This window comes from Antedon mediterranea, chromosome 4 (genome assembly GCF_964355755.1).
Source record: "Antedon mediterranea chromosome 4, ecAntMedi1.1, whole genome shotgun sequence".
In the NCBI taxonomy this organism is placed as follows: Eukaryota; Metazoa; Echinodermata; class Crinoidea; order Comatulida; family Antedonidae; genus Antedon; species Antedon mediterranea.
The window spans coordinates 12,495,905-12,516,204 of NC_092673.1; the positions used below are offsets into that span (position 1 = coordinate 12,495,905).

At 33.6% G+C, this 20,300-nt stretch overlaps 1 protein-coding gene across 1 annotated transcript; it reads left to right on the forward strand.

Moving 5' to 3' along the window:
- Positions 1-3,718: 3,718 nt before the first annotated feature.
- Positions 3,719-5,374, forward strand: LOC140047561 (uncharacterized). Its single transcript, XM_072092601.1, has 3 exons — positions 3,719-4,332; positions 4,761-4,819; positions 5,224-5,374. Exons 1-3 carry the CDS (start codon positions 4,204-4,206, stop codon positions 5,372-5,374), a joined length of 339 nt encoding a protein of 112 aa, XP_071948702.1. The 5' UTR covers positions 3,719-4,203.
- The last annotated feature ends 14,926 nt before the right edge of the window (positions 5,375-20,300 follow it).

Here is a 20,300-nt window from a genome sequence, read left to right on the forward strand (position 1 = left end):
AATAAATGATCCCGACGCTCATATTGACCTTTCCTCTTCAGATGTCCTTACAAGAATTACTCATAGATTGAAAGACGAGCGGAACTTACTTAGTGATAAAAGGAATGCCCAACTCTGGTTGCAATATTTGGACATGGTTGCTGTTTTTAAAAAATTCATAAAAGCTGAACGTGGGAATTGGACTTTACATCTTTCAGCAGTAAAGGATATGTTACCTTTTTCTGCTGCGGCTGGGCATAACCTGTACACAAAATCTGCGTATCTGTACTTGCAAAAAATGTACCAACTCGAAAAGACTCACCCCAATGTCTACACCAACTTCATAAATGGTTTTCATGTGATTAGAAGAAGTGATCGGTACTGGGCAGGACTATCTACCGATCTTATTATTGAGCAAGTCCTAATGAGAAGTGTCAAAACAAGTGGTGGGTTAATGAGAGGTAGAGGCATGACAGAAGTTCATCGGTTGACCTGGGTACTGGGAATGCCTTCTTGTGCCGAGGTAAACTTTGCAATGCAAGAGCTCACCAGTGTTAACTACAACACTAGGGAGCAACACAAAGACACATCACAATCTCGTCAAAAAAGAGACCCAGAAGATACTTAAAACTAATCGAAGCATTCAAGGAGTGGGATCCATTTGGTAGTGAGTCATCACTGCGTAGCATAGTAAGTGGTGTTGCTGCTACTGACAATGTAAATGTTGACCAGGCAAGGTATGTGGGCCAGCGTATACTTGAATCGATGGTTGGAAAGAACATTGATGAGTTCTCTTTCCAAAGAAAAAAAACAAGCAGTCACACTTGGATCCAAAACAGCTGTTGTCATTTGCGGAGATCCAGTCCAAGTTGATCCACAATTACTCTTTCAGCGATTAAGTGTTATCGCAACACGTGAAGAGGTGGGAGATCCCGCAAATTTATTTAAATATGAATTTTGCAGTCATCCAACTGCATTATTCGATAATGTTGGGCTTCCAAGGGAGGCAAATAAGGCGACACTAGCCGATGCCCTTTGGGAGATTGTAAAGCAGGATCAGACAGACCCCCCCCCCCCCCTTAATGATCCACATTATGTGCTTGATTGTGGTGCCCTCTTGCAACGTTTATCATGGTCAAGAGGTCAAACATTTGACACTATTTGTCATAAATATGTATCATGTGACAAGTCGGTATGGAATTCCAACTATTGTATTTGATGGTTATGAAGATGGACCTGCAATCAAAGATGCTACACACTGCAGACGTACAGGCAGTTCCAAGGGACCAAATTTTTTGTTTACAGGAGAGACTTTGCTAATTAAGAAGAAAAATGAATTTCTGACCAACAAAGTAAACAAGCAACGATTTCTTCATTTGCTGAGTTTACATCTTGAAAAGGCAGGTTATACAACAATTCATGCCAAAGGAGATGCAGATATCCTAATTGTCAAGACAGCAGTTGAGTCAGCAAGGGAGTTCTTGTTGGTGACGATCTGATTTGCTAATCCTGCTTTGCTATTATGGAGATACAATTGAGAAGGACCTTTTTTATACCAGAAATAAAGACCAACACCAAAAAGCACAAGGTATGGAACATACAGAAAACAGTGATGATCTTGGGGAATAAATTATGTTCCAGACTTTTCTTTGTGCATGCTTTACTTGGATGCGACACAACGTCGAGAGTATTTGGTATAGATCGGAAATGTAGCACTGAAGCAAGTCCAGAACAGTGTTGATTTCCAGCAATTTTCTGACCTGGTTACAAAAGAGGTTCTGTGAGAAGGTGGCAAAGAGTAGCACATGTGTTGAACCACAGACATTGCCTTTGTAATCTGCAGCTACACAATACCATAGTCTGCGAGTATATTTTCAGATACAAACATGGAAAGAAACTGCTGCACAAATGAAAGCAGAAGAATGGAGATGGAAGGTAACTAATGGACAACTGCTGCCACACACATCTCCCGGCTGCACCTGAAAAGTTGATCAAGATAAATCAGATGTAACTGCAAAACTGGTTGCAGTACTAGCAGATGCACTTGTAAACTATATTCAATTAGTTGTACATGGATATGTGGGGTGTGCAAAGGTTCCAGTTGCACAAACTCTTCTTCAGTAGATATAGATGATCTCAGTGATAATGATTGATATGCTTTACAACATTTGAAATTCCAGAATCATAAAGTGCTTTATTTATTCCCGATTATTTTTAAACAGGTAAAATCAAGAACAATATTACAGTTTAGATGATCCGAATTTGCCTAAATTATATGCAAATTTGATTTAAATTTTAAAATCAAGGTGGTTCTTTAGACATTGTTTTATTGAATCCAAATTTAAGATCCTCGTTGCGTGATTACTGTATGAAGGAGCTAATTACAAATTATACATAATCCTATTAATGTTATTAATATGCATATTTTCATTTCGAAAATTCACTATTAAAACAAAAATACGACATTTGGAATGTTAATTTTGAATAATATGCAAATTTATTCTAATTTATTCCTAACGCGTGTTTAATCTTTTTATTGATCATGAAAATGTGAGTTTTACTGCTTAGTTTGATTGAATTGCAGCATTTTATGCACATTTATAAAGAAAATAGATTAATTCATCATGAAAAAAGGCTAATTTGCATATTATGCAAATTAGACAAATTTCCCATGTTGGGATTTTGGGGGACTTTTAGTATAGTGTTTAGGGGACCATACTAAAATGTATTGTAGTAAAAAAAATTCTTTTGCAATTAGTGGTGGGTGAAGGTACTATTTTGACTGGACTATAATATGATGACGTCTTAAACAAATATGAATGATCGACATTCTCGTAAAAGAATGTTCAAAGCAAAGAATACCTCTATGAAGAATGTAATGATATTTAAAAGGAAGAATGAGCTTGATGTGTGTGTTCTTTGAATGTGACAATTAATTCTGGTTTTTTATTCATTCTGTCAACGTTATAATTTCACGGAGGGCAAATTTGTACATGCATTCATATCTATAATGGTTTGTTTAGGTGTTTTTCTTTGATGAAGTTGTTGAATGTAAATGAATAAGTACAGGAGTTGATGGTGAAGTTAAAAGTTGAGAATTTGTAACGTTTATAATATATGGGTAATGTAATGGGAGTCCAATACCTGTCAGTCCAAATGATAACAGTGATTGTTGCTAGATTTCAATGTCAGGAAGTTTTATCTTGAGGTGAATTCCCATGGGTTATATTACAACATCTATTGCCTGTAGAAGTTTGATAGTGATACACTGTAAACTGTAGGTATAAGTCATTTGTTGTGTGGATAGCTGTTAGAGATGAGTATTCGAAAGATAGTGAAGTTTGTTGTGGCCGAAAAATTTAATAAAAGAGTACTTTCGAGAGATGGTAGGAAGTTTATACAAGGAAAGGTGTTGGTGGAAGGGAGCCATGAAGTTGTTGCGTGCTACGAGAATAATGTAAATAGTTCAGTAGCAGAGAAATTGTTAGAGTTAGACGTTCGCCAGCCAGTTTTAATTACGGATGTGTCGGAAAAAATAAATGTTTCCATAAGGCTGTCTCACAAGTCGAAGGTAATTTTTATTGTAATTATGTTTATTTTAGTTGATAAATGATCATTATTTGTTTTATGTGTTGTTGAGGTTGGATGGAGTATACATATATATTTAAAATGTTGTATTTTTGGTGTATTTAATATTCTAGGTACTAACCAATGTTGGCGCGTTTGAGGTCAACGAGGATGTTTTAAATGAATTTATACGCCCTAATGCAATCTCAGTGATGGAGGCTAAGGGGAGTCCTCGTAAGAGACGGTTTTCCTTAGAGGGAAATGTTTTAGAGGTAATTGAATTTATTATATTCTTGTAGATGTACGTTTGTGTATAATGTTTTTAAGCATAGGGCCTATCTACTTTAGATTTTGAGTTAGTTGTATGAGTATGTTATGATAAAGTGCTGAAAATGAAAAAGAGCGTTAAATGTGACAATACGTTTGCGACTTATTTTGTACGCGAATCGCATTGAAAAAGAAAATATAAGTTGGTGTTATTGTTACCTAAAAATTTGATTTTTAATATGAAAAATGTGATATATGTTATGTGTGGTTGAAATGTTTGTATTAAATATAGTTTTATTTTATCATATGTAGGTAGGTGAACTGGTGGAAACAACGACATACAAACGGAGGTGTTTGAAATTGGGCACCGAAGATTGTAACATCGATGTGATGTTGTGGGGTGAGGCTGCTTCAAATGTGCCAAGCAATCTAAAGTCACGTGATGTTTTCATATCTGCCGTGGAGGAAGTGGAGGAAGAGAACTTGAAATTGAAAAGTTCTTCTTCCACTGTTGTGGAGGTAAGTTTAATATTTTGAGGTAAAATAACTGAAAAAAATGTTTTTTTTTATATTGAAATGGAAGATGCTTTAGGGTACCGGTACGGGTTACAGTATTATATCTTATAAAGGTAGTGAAGTGAAATGATAAAAAGAAATGTCTATAAATTGGTTATTGAACTTGGTATTATTTTATTTGTAAAAAAATATTACACGCATCCAACAGTAAACACATTATTATTATAATTATTCCTTGTACTTATAAACTGGTTTAAGGCTTCGGAAGTGGAATTAAAAGAGTATTGAGTTATTTGTACTAGGTCAGGATTTAACCATAGACTTTGGAATTAGAAGGCAATTAGTAAAGCTCCAATATCATGCCGTAAGTTTGGTTTTATTAGCAAATTTCTTTAAATTTAGGATAAATATGTATCTAATTTTTATTTTAGAGTGATAGCCTTGGAGTCATGGAAGACACTGTGATAGCTATAGGTGATCAAGATGAAGGGTATGTAGCTTATAACTGAATTGTAGTATATTTAAAGTGTTTTATATTTATAATACTGTATTGTAATATTAATGGAAATACTTACTGATGTAATTAGTGAAATTATTACCTAAGTAGTGTATAGTTCTGAATCGGAAATGTAAGTGTAGACGAATTCCACGTATTTAAACGCTAGGATATTGGTTGAAAAGTGGATAAAAATAATTGTATAGTATAATGTTATACGAAGTTACTGTTATGTTTAAATTGAGAGCGTTATCAGCGGAAAAGAACTGGCCTTAATTGCTTTTAAAAACTGCCAAAGATGTAGGTTGTTGTAATTAAATATATATTGTGTAAATGTTGTCACTGAATCGGTTGAATATTTTGGTTTTAAAGTAAGTTTTTACTTCTTTCAAATATAGGTTTCCTGTAGATATTGTTATGCAGGGTGGCGAAGTTTATCACGTACCCGAAAACATTGATTTTGATGGTCGTATGGAGCTTCCATTTTCAGTAAAGTACACGAGTAATTCCGAGGGAATTATTACATCAATAGAAGTAGTGAGTGAGTGATTTTTATAGTTTTTGGTGTTTTTTTGCATGTTTTTTTTAAAGTAAACCATCCAAAAGTTTGGATATTTTATAAATAATAATTGTAATAAGGGTATTTTACAGTTAAAGAAAACTTTAATCTGATTTCTTAACTACCGGTATCCAAAAATGTGATTATTGTTTAAATCATAATTGTTAATAGGTGTATTTAACTTTTATACAAAACTTTAATTTAAGTTCTAAACCATCCAAAAGTGTGAATATTGTATATAAATCATAATTGTAATAAGGGTACTTTACAGTTAAACAAAACTTTAATCTGATTTCTTAACTATCCAAAAATGTAAATATTGTATAAATCATAATTGTTAATAAGGGTATTTTACACAAAACTTTAACATAAGTTCTAAACCATCCAAATGTGTGAAAAAATCGTAATCGTTAATAAGTGTATTTTACAGTTAAACAAAACTTTAACTTGAGTTCTTAACCATCCAAAAATGTGGTTATTGTATAAATCATAATTGTTAATAAGTGTATTTAATATTTATACAAAACTTTAACATAAGTTCTAAACCATCCAAAAATGTAAATATTGTATAAATCATAATTGTAATAGGGTATTTTACAGTTAAACAAAACTTTAATCTGATTTCTTAACCATACAAAAATGTGAACATTGTATAAATCATAATTCTTAATAAGTGTAATTTACATGTAAATAAAACTTTAACATCAGTTCTAAACCATCCAAATGTGTGAAAAAATCATAATTGTAATAAGAGTATTTTACAGTTAAACAAAACTTTAATCTGATTTCTTAACTATCCAAAATGTGAACATTGTATAAATCATAATAAGGGTAATTTACATGTAGGCCTAAACAAAACTTTAACATTAGTTCTAAACCATCCAAAAATGTGAATATTGTATAAATCATAATTGTTAATAACAATTATGATTTATACAATATTCACATGTTTGGATGGTTTAGAACTGATGTTAAAAGATGTGAATAGTTTATAGTGAATATAATAGTGTATAATCATTGTGAATAATTTATAGCATTTTTACGGTTTTTTGAATTTAATACGTTTTTATTTAAAAAATAAGTTAAATTCGCAAATGAAAATTTTTGTTTACACTTAGTAGTTATAGTGGTACTGTGTATTGAATAAAAGTATACTGTCGTTGAATGGATGATATTTCATTTGTTATTTTTGTTGTTTAATATACTAGCCAACTTGTCAATACCATTAAGAAATCTTACCAGGAATTGGTACTTTTTTGTTTTTCGTTTGTGATAATCAGTGGGTGCTGGCAATGCTGACAAGGAGAGAAAGCAAAGGTGTTATCAGAATTGTTTACGTAATGTAATGTCGCCCTCTGTTGATAGTGTTTCTAAAGCTAAGACCATACAGAAAAAAACCGCGCGAGCAAAAGCCAAGGAAGACTTTACGAAATGGTAGTGTGCACAAAATACAACTCAAAATCGTACAAATTCAATGATATACACCGTAGACTACATTTACTTACAAAATCTATAAACACATTTCGTTTTTAGTCTTTAGATTTTCAACAAAAAAGCATGTTAAAAAAAGCATGTTTTACTTAACTTTGCGTTTTTGTCATTTAAAATCGATGAGATCAAAAATCGAAAGACCAAAATTAACACATTTTTATAGATTGTGTAAGTAAATGCGATGTTATCATTGATTGTACGATTTTGTGCACACTATCATTTCGTAGGGTCTTAGGCTTGGCTTTTGCGCACGCGGTCTTCTCTCTGTCATGGTTTTAGCTCGGTCTTCTTAGTTCTAGAAACGCCCATCAGTATTAGAAATTCATATTATACAAATACCGTAAAATCTCGAAAAGAATCCCAGTGGCGGATCTAGCGGGGGGCGTGTGGGGCGTACGCCCCCCCCCCCCCTATTTTTTAAAGATTTTTTTTTTTTTTTTAAATTAAATAGATTTTAAAAACACGTATCATTTTCATAGTGAAAATAGTACGTCGGAGCACATCGTCAGCTTGATCGCATTTCACCAAGCATGTACGTCGACATCCTTTGTGTACTATCAATCTCTAGCGTAGTTACCAACGATCATTCACAGTTAAGTGTAAAACTAAAAGGAGCAAGTTGATAAAAGCCACGTGGTGAGCTTGGTTGCGTTTTACTAAGCAGGTCGGCATCCTTTGTGATCGTCACTCCCGTATTGTAGAGTAGCGGTACGTACCTCCGACGATCAATAGAGTTTATGAAGTCACATGGTCAGTGCTACACTACGCGCCCATTTATTAAATACAATAAAAACAAAGGCTAGGACTGTAGTGCCTATGAAAATTATCCCGTTAGGCCTATATTTTATTAAAACATACTATTAAAATATTAACAATGCTGCATGCAGAATTTCATGACCCTTGTAGTGTTTTATTTGCTTTTCCGTCGATGATTCTCATAAACAAATCGCGATGACAAAAGGGGTGTTTTGTTTTTTTCAAATCACTAAATATAATGTAATGATGATCGAGCCGGACCGCTAATTTTTAAACGATCGTTTAAACCAGGTCGTTGAATATGCCGTGATTTTAATTGTCAAAAACATGATCGTCAGTCGATGGCTCGGAGTTTCGATAAATCTCGCGTCGCATGTGTTGCGTGGTGGTGGAAAACACTCTCAGCAAGTTTGCTTCATTAATATGCATGAGACTCTCGCCCGTATTCTTAAACCGGACTTTAGTCGTAGTTCGAAGTTCGACTTGGAAAAGTCGTAGTTCGAGCTATTACTTCAAATTCGATTAAAAAACGAAGTAGTCGAAGTTTGCAGTTCAACTTAATGAAGTCGAGCTTTTAGTCGAGTTGCACACGTCTGGGTAACAAAGGCTATACATTGGCCAATGACAAGAGAGTATTTGAGGAGCAGACGAAATTTTGCGCATTGATATCACTTTCCATTTCTTACAACACTTTTTACGCATCAGGACTATATACATGAAAAATAATTTTAATCGTTAATTATTAGAACAATATCAGTAATAATTTAACAGTGAAGTATATTTGATTAACAACAAATAAAATCTTTAAAATATATTTAGGAACCATGGCGGTACGGTAACTTTTATATTTTCTAGGCCCCCAACAAAGTATGATCGCCACGAACCACGCACTTCATAGCGTGACAAGAAAGCGCTAGGCCCCCTAAACATTCCATCGCGTGGTGAATTGCCGCATCTCCCATTGTCGCTATGGCGTGACGTAGCTCAAGTCGGACTTGCGCGAAGAAAATAATGTAATTTGTATACAGTTGTAAATAAAGATGATTTTCATTATTATAATTTATACCAATGTATATTTAATTAAGCTAATATAAATATAGATATTTCATTCTTCAATATCTGGCCAATATAACAACTCAATGACTGTTACGTTTTTTATAAACATCGTTTAAAAACCATTTAGTCGACCATTTAGTCTGCCCTCTCCAGGACTAAAAAAATCGATCAAAATCCGTCTCGATTTAGTCGAGGTTGGCCTGATTTAGTCGGTGATTTAGTTGAAGTTCGGTTTATGAATTAAAATGACGTCATTTTTTTAGTTTTAGCTCGAACTACGACTAAAGTCCGGTTTAAGAATACGGGCGTCTGTGACGACCCGCTTTAACGTGACGTCATTTTACTTTAGCTGCATGGATGATGGATGCGAAGAAGTAGTCACCGCAATCGACCCGGCGCGCGTGTAAGAAAATAATACCGGCCTAGGCTAGGACAAGTTTATGCTTATATAAAAGCTGAAAAACATCGTCGCGTTGTAAAAATTTAGATGTAAAGTACAGGCAAGTTGTTATCTTGCTTTGGTACCCTAGGTAAGTGTCAGCTGCATGTTCCACATGTCGTAATAAACCTGGTAAAACAGAAATCTTATTTCTTCATTCAAAACACTTTGCAAGAAATTGGCCATTGCTAGAAACATCAATCACATCATCGTTGGAGGTTAGATATATCGGAGTTGTATTTGACTCAGCAACGATTATGTCCAGACATATCAACAACATTAGTAAATCTGATACCTACCACCTTCGTAACATAAGATCAATTCGCAAACACACTCCTCGCTTATTAAACTTGTCCATGCACTAATAACATCACGGTTAGACTACTGCAATGCCATTTTGTTTGGTCTACCAAATAAAGAACTTAATAAACTACAACTAATTCTTTTCTTTTTTATACCAAATATTTCATTAAAACACTAGAATTATTTCACCTAAAATAAACTTACATTAATTTATACTCATTTTTGTCTAAATTTAATAAAATATGCATATTTTCCAAAAATAACATCACATAATTAAATACAAGTTGGGTAGCAATGGGTAGCATATTGTATATGCTTTCATTTGATACCATACAGTGTGTCCATTGACATTTTAAATATTTAACCCGAAAATGTGTTTTTTGGTCAAAGGTCAGTAAAAGCATTTCCGGTCATTTTTTTGGGTAAAAGTTGTGTTAGACCGAATATAAATATGTATATTCTGAACAATTTGACACCAAAAGCAAATCTGTATGACAAGTGGTTGTCGAGATATAAGAACCACACATTTCTAACCCTTGACCCCGATTTTGGGCATTTTCGCCCCAGATAACAAATTTGACGTCAAACTAGTTTATTAAATTATTTGTGGATTGCAGTCAATGCCAGAGTGATGTTGATAAAAAATGTAGATGTTAAAAAAGGCTTAACAAATGGATGTATGGGGCATGTTGAAGAAATAATTAAGGCCAGTCAAAGCCCTAAACCAGTATCTATTAAAGTGAAATTTGACAATAATGAAATTGGTATTCAGGCAATTGAAATGTTTCAGGAATCTGTTGGAAATAAATACAGTCGAAAGCAATTTCCTCTCAAATTAGCATATGCATGCACAGTTCATAAAGTGCAAGGGATGACAATGGATAAAGTATCAGTCTGCCTTAAAAATACTTTTGCGCCTGGACAAGCATATGTAAGTCTCAGTCGTGTTACATCAATTTCTGGACTTACCATTGAACATTTTAATCCAAAGCTGATTTATTGTGATCCAAACATACAGAAATGCTTAAATAAAATGAATTCATATATACAATATGATGAACAAAGTCATGATTTGGATTCTAATTTTTCCATAATGTTACATAACATTCAAGGACTTAAACAACACTTTGTTGATCTTCAATGTAATGATTTGTTTATGAATTCTAGTATCATATGTCTAACTGAAACATGGTTGAATAAGGATGACGATTTTTTTGGCGTAGATATACAGCCGTATAAATTGTATCATCAATCAAGGTATGACTCGTATTCTAATACAAATTCTCTGACTTCAAAATTAAAAAAATTGGCTCATGGTGGCGTTGGTGTGTATTCGAAGAACATGTTTTCAAGTAGATTAAACATATGTATCAATGATATAGAGGCAATTTCATTTTTAATAACAAGTCCAGTTTCAGTTGTCGTGTCAGTAATTTATCGACCTCCAAGTTATGATATGAAACAATTCTGTAAGCATTTGAGCAAATTATTGGAAGAGATACATAAAGTATGTACTAAATGTATCATAATGGGTGATTTCAATGAAAATCTTTTCAAACAACCTTCCAAAGTGAATACATTAATGTTAGAGAATGGGTACCAACAACATGTCACAAATTCTACAACAGAAAATAATACATTGATTGATCATGTATATAGCAAAGGTCTAGATTCAGTACAGGCTGAAGTAATTCCAATTTATTATAGCTATCATGAAGCTATTCAAATTAAATTTTAATTGCAATATTCTAAATTACTCCGATTATGTTTATTATTTGGAAATTGAGAAATTGTTGTTTTAAGAATATTATTAAACGAAAAAGAAAAACAGAGTCAAAATGGAATATATATTGTTTTGTCACTATGTGCAATGGTTAAGAAAAAAATCAAAAGATATTAATATATACTTAATTTACACGAAAGCGAAAGTAAAAGAATGCAAGAACTTGACTGAAATACAACTGGATAATAATCAACTTGAAAAGGGGAATAAAAGATATAAATAAAATCATTATGTCTCTCTGTGAATGAGAGACAGGGAATATCCCATGTCATTGTTTCGTATGAGAGAAATAATATTAGGTGAGTAAATATTATTATTCTATTATCTCTTATCTCTATATAGTATTATAGTATGAACATAGTTTTGCATGTTGAATATGATTTAGAGATATATGGAATGTCACCGATATAAAATTACTGTTTTAACTAGTTAATTGCAGACATTCACAGAAGATTATTAATAATTTCATTATACCCATTTCAATTGTTTCTTTCTTTATTAGGTGCCCAATTGGAAGTTGTTATCTCTTCAAGCGAATATGGTATCCGACATTTAAGGCACCTATTAATGCATTCGCTCTTTCTTTACATTTGTTTAAACGCTGCAGCAACGCATTCTGTATAAATTGATATTATGATTAATAGGCCAATTGTAATATAGTTGATTAGAGATCAACTGTCTGATCATTTTAGGCCTAGATTTAGAATCGTGTATTGATGTATAATGATTTACCAACTAAGCTAAAAGTACTGATCACAATGTATTTAAAAAGTATAAATATATAAACTACTATAATATTGACAACTCTTTTTCAGTTTTTTAAATATATAAACTACTATAATATTGACAACTCTTTTTCAGTTTTTATGGGCTGCTTTATACAAGCTTCGCATTTTTGCACTTATATTAATCGTATTTACTGTTGATTTTTATTTACTATGACATTATAAGAGAAATAAATGTTACATTGATGAATTAAATATGTTTACAGTGCTAAATTGTACCTATTTTGTATCATACAGCATATTACAGTATTTACAGAATACTCGTAATTTGATCTCTGCTACACTGTATAAAACACATTATGTTATACAGTGTAACATAGGGCGCGTTTATACAACACGCTATTACACGCATATTCTACACGCCTACGAGAAGTGTGTTGTATAACAACAAAGAGATTCCGTGTAATGAGATTTTAATTGCAAAAAAGGCTACTTGGCTGAATCCTAAAATTTGGTGGATTCCCGGTCGCCGTTACCGTGTTGGAAGTGTCCTCAGGGTATATTTTGACCTCTCGTTAAAACAGGTCGTAATATCAATCATGTCATGCGACGTCTAACAAGATTGGGCCCATTTATTGCTGCTTCGCTGCCAGCAATCATCCTCCTACCACGTCTTACGCCTAGCCTGGTTGGGCCAACCAACTCGTAGTGGTAGTAGGCCTCTATAGACTATCGTTTCCCACTCCAAACAGAATAAAAAATAACATCGCAAAAATGGCATCTTCTTCCATAGTGTATAGATGAAATAATGAAACCCTTAAAATAACTTTTATTAATTTAAATGAACCGAGAACAAAATAAACAACAATGCAAACGTGAACGAATACAATAATGAAAATGGTAAAAACCGCGCGAATACATCGGACAGCGAGGAGAGGCGACGATGATTGTTGCAGGGAGTTGTTGACAACTCCCTGATTGTTGACAACCCAGCCAACAATTCAATTCAAGCGATCAACGATTTGACCTTTTATCCTAGCATGCACTGCGTGTTGATGAAACTTCCGGTACAACACGGTATCGTGATTTCTAGTATAACAGCAAACGTTAAGGTGGGTTGACCTCGGTCCGAACAACACGCTAAAAATTAAAGCCGTGTTCAAATTTAGGGTGTTGTATAAACACGACCTTAGATCAAATTACGAGACCCATCTTTTAATCCAATTTTTAACACGATGACGTCATCAAATTGACATATAGACATATTGCACACAAAATGATTATGGCATTATGACCTGAAATAAAGAATATGACATCTTGTTAGTGCTGATTTCTCTGTCTATGTGTCACACAGTATACAGAGTATAATGTGTATACACAATAGATGAAATTTCGTGACCCGCCATTTATTGCAATTTTTAAGATGGTGACGGATTTAAAATGAAACACTAAGATAACAATTAAGAAAGGCAATTTTCTTAGCAACAAAATATTAACGTGTAGAAGAAATTTGTATACGTAAAATATAGATTCGCGCTCTTTTAAATGTGATGAACTATGACGCAAAAGATGAAAATACGACTTTATTTATTCAACTGGCCATATGATGACGTCACGACATCTGATTGGCAAAATGTTCACATGAATTCGTATCTACAATCCAATAGTTTCCAGAAAACGTTTTAATCATGATTATCACTTTTTATTCTGACGAGTTATAACATATTGAAATTTACTGTAAAGATGAAAATAGGTGACCCACGTTATTTACATTTTTAGACATGATGACGTAATACAATTTAAAATATTTTTAAGTCATACGAAAGATAGTTGATTGACCTAGACAGTATTAAAATATCTGAGGAAATGGAATACGTATAAGCGAGATGCGCTCTATTTAATATGATGAGCAATAACGAAAGAGTAAAAAATCCTATATTTTACATTCGTGTGGCCATACGATGACGTCATAACATCCGAGGAGTAAAGATTCTACATGAATTCATATCTACAACATATCTGCTTACATATTAAATTTTAAAAATTGAACCTCGACAATTATTATGCAATCCTATGACATGAAATAAATATCTTTACAGTGATATTTTGTAGCATACATCATGTTACAGTATTTACAGAATACACTGTATATGTTATATACAGTGTAGCATAGACAAAATTACGAGACCCATCTTTTAAATCCAATTATTAACACGATGACATCATCAAATTGACATATAAAGATAATTTTAGAAGATAAATATCTAAATAATTACATTAAAACAAATTTTAAGAATTTTGGGCACGTAAAGTGAGATGCGCTCTCGTTTAAACGCAATGAACTTTTATGCAAGAGGTGAAAATATGACTTTTTGAATTCAACTGGCCATATGATGACGTCACAACAACTGATTGACAAAATATTGACATGAATTCGTATCTAAAATCCAATAGCTTCCAGAAAGCGTTTTAATAATGATTATCACTTATAATTCTGACGAGCTATAACCGATTGAAATTTACTGTAAAGATAAAAATAAGTGACCCAAATTATTTATATTTTTAGACATGATGACATCATAAAAATTAAAATATTTTTAACTCATGCGAAAGATAGTTGATTGACCTAGATAGTATTAGAATATATGAGGAAATGGAATACGTATAAGCGATATGCGCTCTATTTAATGTAATGAGCAATAACGAAACAGTCAAAAATCCAATATTTTACATTTGTGTGGCCATACGATGACGTCATAACATCCGAGGGGTAAAGATTCTGCATGAATTCATATCTAAAACATATCTGCTTACATATTAAATTAAAAAAATTGGGGGTAACGGTTGATCCTGAGGAGCTATAATAGATTCAAAGTAGGCATAATTTTGACAATATTTTGTCACTTTTGCAACTAAAACGCACGCAAATTGTCTAAATCAACGTGTTCGTATGACGTCATTTTAATTTGAAATGATGTCAATCTTTTTTAAAATGACTACCGTATATTTCGGTGTATAAGTCGCACCTGTGTATAAGACGCACCCCCAACTGAGAGTAAAAATCGGTATTTTTTATATCGTCGATGTATAAGACGCACCTTATATTTCATCAAAACAATGTTTTTTTAAATTGTAATCAATATTATTGTAATAATATATTTTGTTATATCTACAACGGCGTCCTTTATTTAGGTTTCTTCTTACCTAGGCTCTACCGCGCCCAGCCTCAACAAGTTCTTTCTAACTTGTTATTCATGAGTTTCGCCGCAACATCGAGTGCATGACCGTGTGTGTAACACGCACGTGTGTGGGCTAGCCTCGCTCGATCATTTCGAGAGGGCGCACGTTTTCACGAACAATCGTATTCGATTAGTATCTATGTATCCGAGAAGTGTGTACGCCAGGTCCATGCTATGATCACCTGGAGAATATACTAGTCGAATACCGTACAACATGTGCCACCAAAAGAAGGGCTTGGGGTACGGCGATCGTGCGTATAACTAGTATAATAAATACTATTCCAATCGTAAGACGTAAACGTTTACAAATGAAATTTTATCGGAGCGCCATAATGAACAAATCTTTTCATCATATTTAGTATAACATCATGCTAAAATGACTTGAAAACTAGGCCTAGGCAGAAGCAGGTTGCCGTTACATTAGTTAGTTACTGTAGCTAGGCCTAGCCTACTCAGGCCTAGCAAACGAGGTGACGATAGCCTAGGCCTATATGTACAATCTGTGTGGTGAGGCATTATGTTCGGTGTATAAGACGCACCCTTAATTTAGAGGTCAAATTTGCGTGTCAAAAGTGCGACTTATACACCGAAATATACGGTAAGAAAGGCTGTAAAATAATAATTCAAGAAAAAAACACATGATTTTCATGCTCCGTGCGCACCTTACGCGTAAATTGTTTCGCACGCGCATGTCATGATCAGCGTAGAAAGTTGATTAGAAATTAATTTTGCGCATTTTTAAATTTTAAATGCGCGTGCGCGCGTAACTTCTTGTGAAACATGTCATTTTTAATCCATAGAAAGTTTGCCCTTGATATGACTTAAATTTTCACTAAGTGTCAAAACAAAATGACTTTTAGTTTATAATCTATGATCAATCATTGAAATTCATAAAATCGTGTTTCTTGCACATCTACAGCTACAGGTCAATCTTTTGACAAAGTTATACAAAGTTATGTTCACAAGCAATAGGGGATATGCGATGCACAAAAATCCGGGAAAGAAAGAAGAATAACAAAGAAGAAGATGAAAAAAAAGAAATTTACAATCACAAGGGTTATCCGCAACTTAAAGTTGCGGATAACCAAAAAAAATTTGATGAAACAGGACGATTACAAGGAGTTATCCGCTACTAAGCGGATAACTAATAATACAGAAAAAAAAAAATTTGATGAAACAGGACGATTACAAGGAGTTATCCGCTACTAAGCGGATAACTAATTATAAGCCTAGTGTAGTTGTGTTCGAAAAAATTAGTATATTGTTTTTTATGTTTTTTTTTATAATAAGAGATTGCTTGCAATACATAAATTTGCACCGAACTAGCTTGTGCTGATGGCTGCAGTAATTACATGTATTTAAATTATTCCCTATTTTTATGAATTACATCTTTTTGTCTTTTTTTAATTATATACGCCCTAAACTAAATGTTTTAGATGAATGGTTTTACTCATTATTTTGCCGAGACATTTTAGGAATTACCGGTTAAGTTTACTATCCATCTCTTTGCTTTGTATTTTTATATTTAATGTCTACATTTATATAATAACACTGCAGAACATTGTATATTGGTGACGTTTATTCTGCAATATATATTACATAAATAAAACCTTTAGGTTATTTTTTTAGATCTTATCAACATGTGCATGTGTGGCGCTAGTATAGGGAATTAATCTCGTTGAGTGTGTATAATCTTAAATGCATACTGTGTGTGTGTGCACTATAGGCCTACCCATTGTTATTGGGGCAAAATTGTTGAAGTATACCACTTCAATATTACATGAGAGTCACTAATTAAAAATTGGTTCGGAAGGGATGGAAAAAAAAAATAGGTTATTTGAACTTACACCTTTAAATCGGTGGCACTTAATCAATGACAATTGGTGCTTTAGTAAGTAGAAATCACAAATTCACAAACTTAACTAAACAAATATGTAAAAAACAAAAACAAAAATGCATAAACATTAAAGTCCAATGACACATTACCATCCACTCCTGAAAAAGGAGAAAGATATGATTTCAACGGTTCATAAAATTCTTCCAAAAGAAATTGCTAAATCAATTTGTCAAACCGGATCAAGGTTAGCTCATTTGTATGGATTGCCTAAAACACACAAAGAAAAGTTATCTATGAGACCAATCTTGTCAGCAACAGGTACCTACAATTATAAATTAGCTCAGTGGCTGGATGAGAAGTTGAAACCGCTATCCCAGAACGCATATACAATAGATGATGTATTTAGCTTTGCAGCTGATATACGCTCCACCGTTATTAATGCTAGTGATATTTTGGTATCATATGATGTCTCGTCCTTATTCACAAATGTTCCTTTAACCGAGACAATTCAAATTATTGCTGATAAAGCATTTACTAACAACTGGTTCAATGATAATTATGGACTAAACTTAGATAAGGACGATTTAATTGTACTCCTCAATATAGCAACGAAAGATCAGCTATTCCAATTTAATGGTAACTTGTATGAACAGGTTGATGGAGTTGCAATGGGATCACCTCTAGGGCCCCTTATGGCAAATGTATTTATGTGCCACATCGAGGAACGCCTTGAATCTACGAACCACATGCCCAAATACTACAAACGGTATGTTGATGACACACTAGTATTCATGCCAAATCTAGAAGCAGCCAATGAATTTTTAGCTTTACTCAACACAACCCATCCTGCGATAGCGTTCACAATGGAAACTGCCGTGAACAATTCAATCCCTTTCCTAGGAATGCTGATAACCAAAGATTTGGAAAAATTGCACACACGGGTTTACAGAAAGCCAACAGACACAGGCTTATTGCTACACTACAATAGTCACGTTGACAACAAGTATAAAAGGTCACTTATTATAACTATGTTAAATCGAGCTTACAAACTATCGTCGACCCACCAGCTTTTTAATGATGAATGTGAAATTCTAAGGAAGATTTTTAAGCGTCTGAAATATCCAGATGAACTAATAACAACAACCATACAGAACTTTAAACCAGCAGAGAGCAATAACAACACTGCAGAAGATGAAACAGATCTATCCGAAATACCAGTGCAAATCATCCTGCCATTCAAAGACCAGAAATCTGCGAACTCCGTCAAGCGACAACTATGCCAACTAAGTCACAAGATAAACAAAAACATTGTCCCTGTATTCATAAGTAAAAAAGTTAAAGATAACATTAGGAAAGTCGAAAAGAAACCAACTATTATAAGTCAACAATGTGTTGTGTATAAATTTAAATGTGACTTGTGCGATGCAAGTTATGTTGGATATACATGCCGACACCTCTACCAACGCATTGTTGAACATAGTAGATGCTTAATAGGACAGCATTTGAAGGATCATAAAGTGATTGTTAATCCCAGTAAAATTAATTCATGTTTTAGTATACTTAGGAAATGCAAAAACAAATTTGACTGTCTTATCTATGAAATGTTGTATATCAGACAATTAAAACCTAGTCTGAATAAACAAAGTGACTCTGTAAAAGCTAAGCTTTTCATTTGACAGGATGTTAGACAATAGGTCTTTTGTTATTTAAACTTTGACCCTTGGCTTGTGCTACTTAATTAGTTGTTGTTTTATATTTTATTCATTGGACTTGATAATGACCCCATGATGGAGTCGAAACGTCGTTCTCTTTTAAGCGTTATTTTTATATTATGTATTTACAATAAACGTACTCTCATTCGTAATTTGAAACGCGATGACCAGCTTCACTTGTTCAGGAGACTTGAACAGTGTAGCAAGAAATTAGTAAGCTGTGAAACGTCAATTGAATTTCTTCAATTATGTCAAAACCTTGGACTCACTCCGACATTTGCTAAAGTGGATCAGGAAAAGTCAAAGAGATGGAGCAATTCTGCTAAATTCTTTGAGAAAAATGTAATATCGGAAGAGCTGAAAGCGAAGCTGAAACTTCTTAGTAATCTCAGAAAAGAAATAAATACTATTTACACAGAAATCAGAAGTCAATGTTCGTCATTTCGTTATCTCGCTATACTTCAGACTATGACCAAGCTACGCTGTAATCAGTATGGAGCAGAAATGAATGGACATTCTAAGAAAATCGCAAACCTAATGTACAGAGGTAAGAATGTGGATGAACACATCATTAATATATCATCATATAGACTATCGTTCTTTCAAAAGCTAGCGCTCAGCCGTGGCTTACAATTTGCTTACCCTCACCGAGTTTCATCCAGGGAAATTAAAGCAAATTTCGAGAAAGCGTACTGGAAGCTGGAGCCTAAAATTGTTGGTGAGGAAACTAAAGAATTAACAGCAGCTACTCTAAAGTCTATCGCACTTAATTATATAGAAAGGAAAGGACCATCCCCACCAAAAGCCTTAACAAGAGCACTTGGCCAATTAAAGAAGAGAGATGATATAATCATCACAAAGCCAGACAAAGGATCAGGAGTAGTAGTCATGGATAGAAGTGAATATGAACATTTATTATGTGAAGCATCAGTCAACAATGTTTCCAAATTTATACCAATCTCTACTGAACAACCAAGAACAAGAGGAAGACCAATGACACATTACCATCCACTCCTGAAAAAGGAGAAAGATATGATTTCAACGGTTCATAAAATTCTTCCAAAAGAAATTGCTAAATCAATTTGTCAAACCGGATCAAGGTTAGCTCATTTGTATGGATTGCCTAAAACACACAAAGAAAAGTTATATATGAGACCAATCTTGTCAGCAACAGGTACCTACAATTATAAATTAGCTCAGTGGCTGGATGAGAAGTTGAAACCGCTATCCCAGAACGCATATACAATAGATGATGTATTTAGCTTTGCAGCTGATATACGCTCCACCGTTATTAATGCTAGTGATATTTTGGTATCATATGATGTCTCGTCCTTATTCACAAATGTTCCTTTAACCGAGACAATTCAAATTATTGCTGATAAAGCATTTACTAACAACTGGTTCAATGATAATTATGGACTAAACTTAGATAAGGACGATTTAATTGTACTCCTCAATATAGCAACGAAAGATCAGCTATTCCAATTTAATGGTAACTTGTATGAACAGGTTGATGGAGTTGCAATGGGATCACCTCTAGGGCCCCTTATGGCAAATGTATTTATGTGCCACATC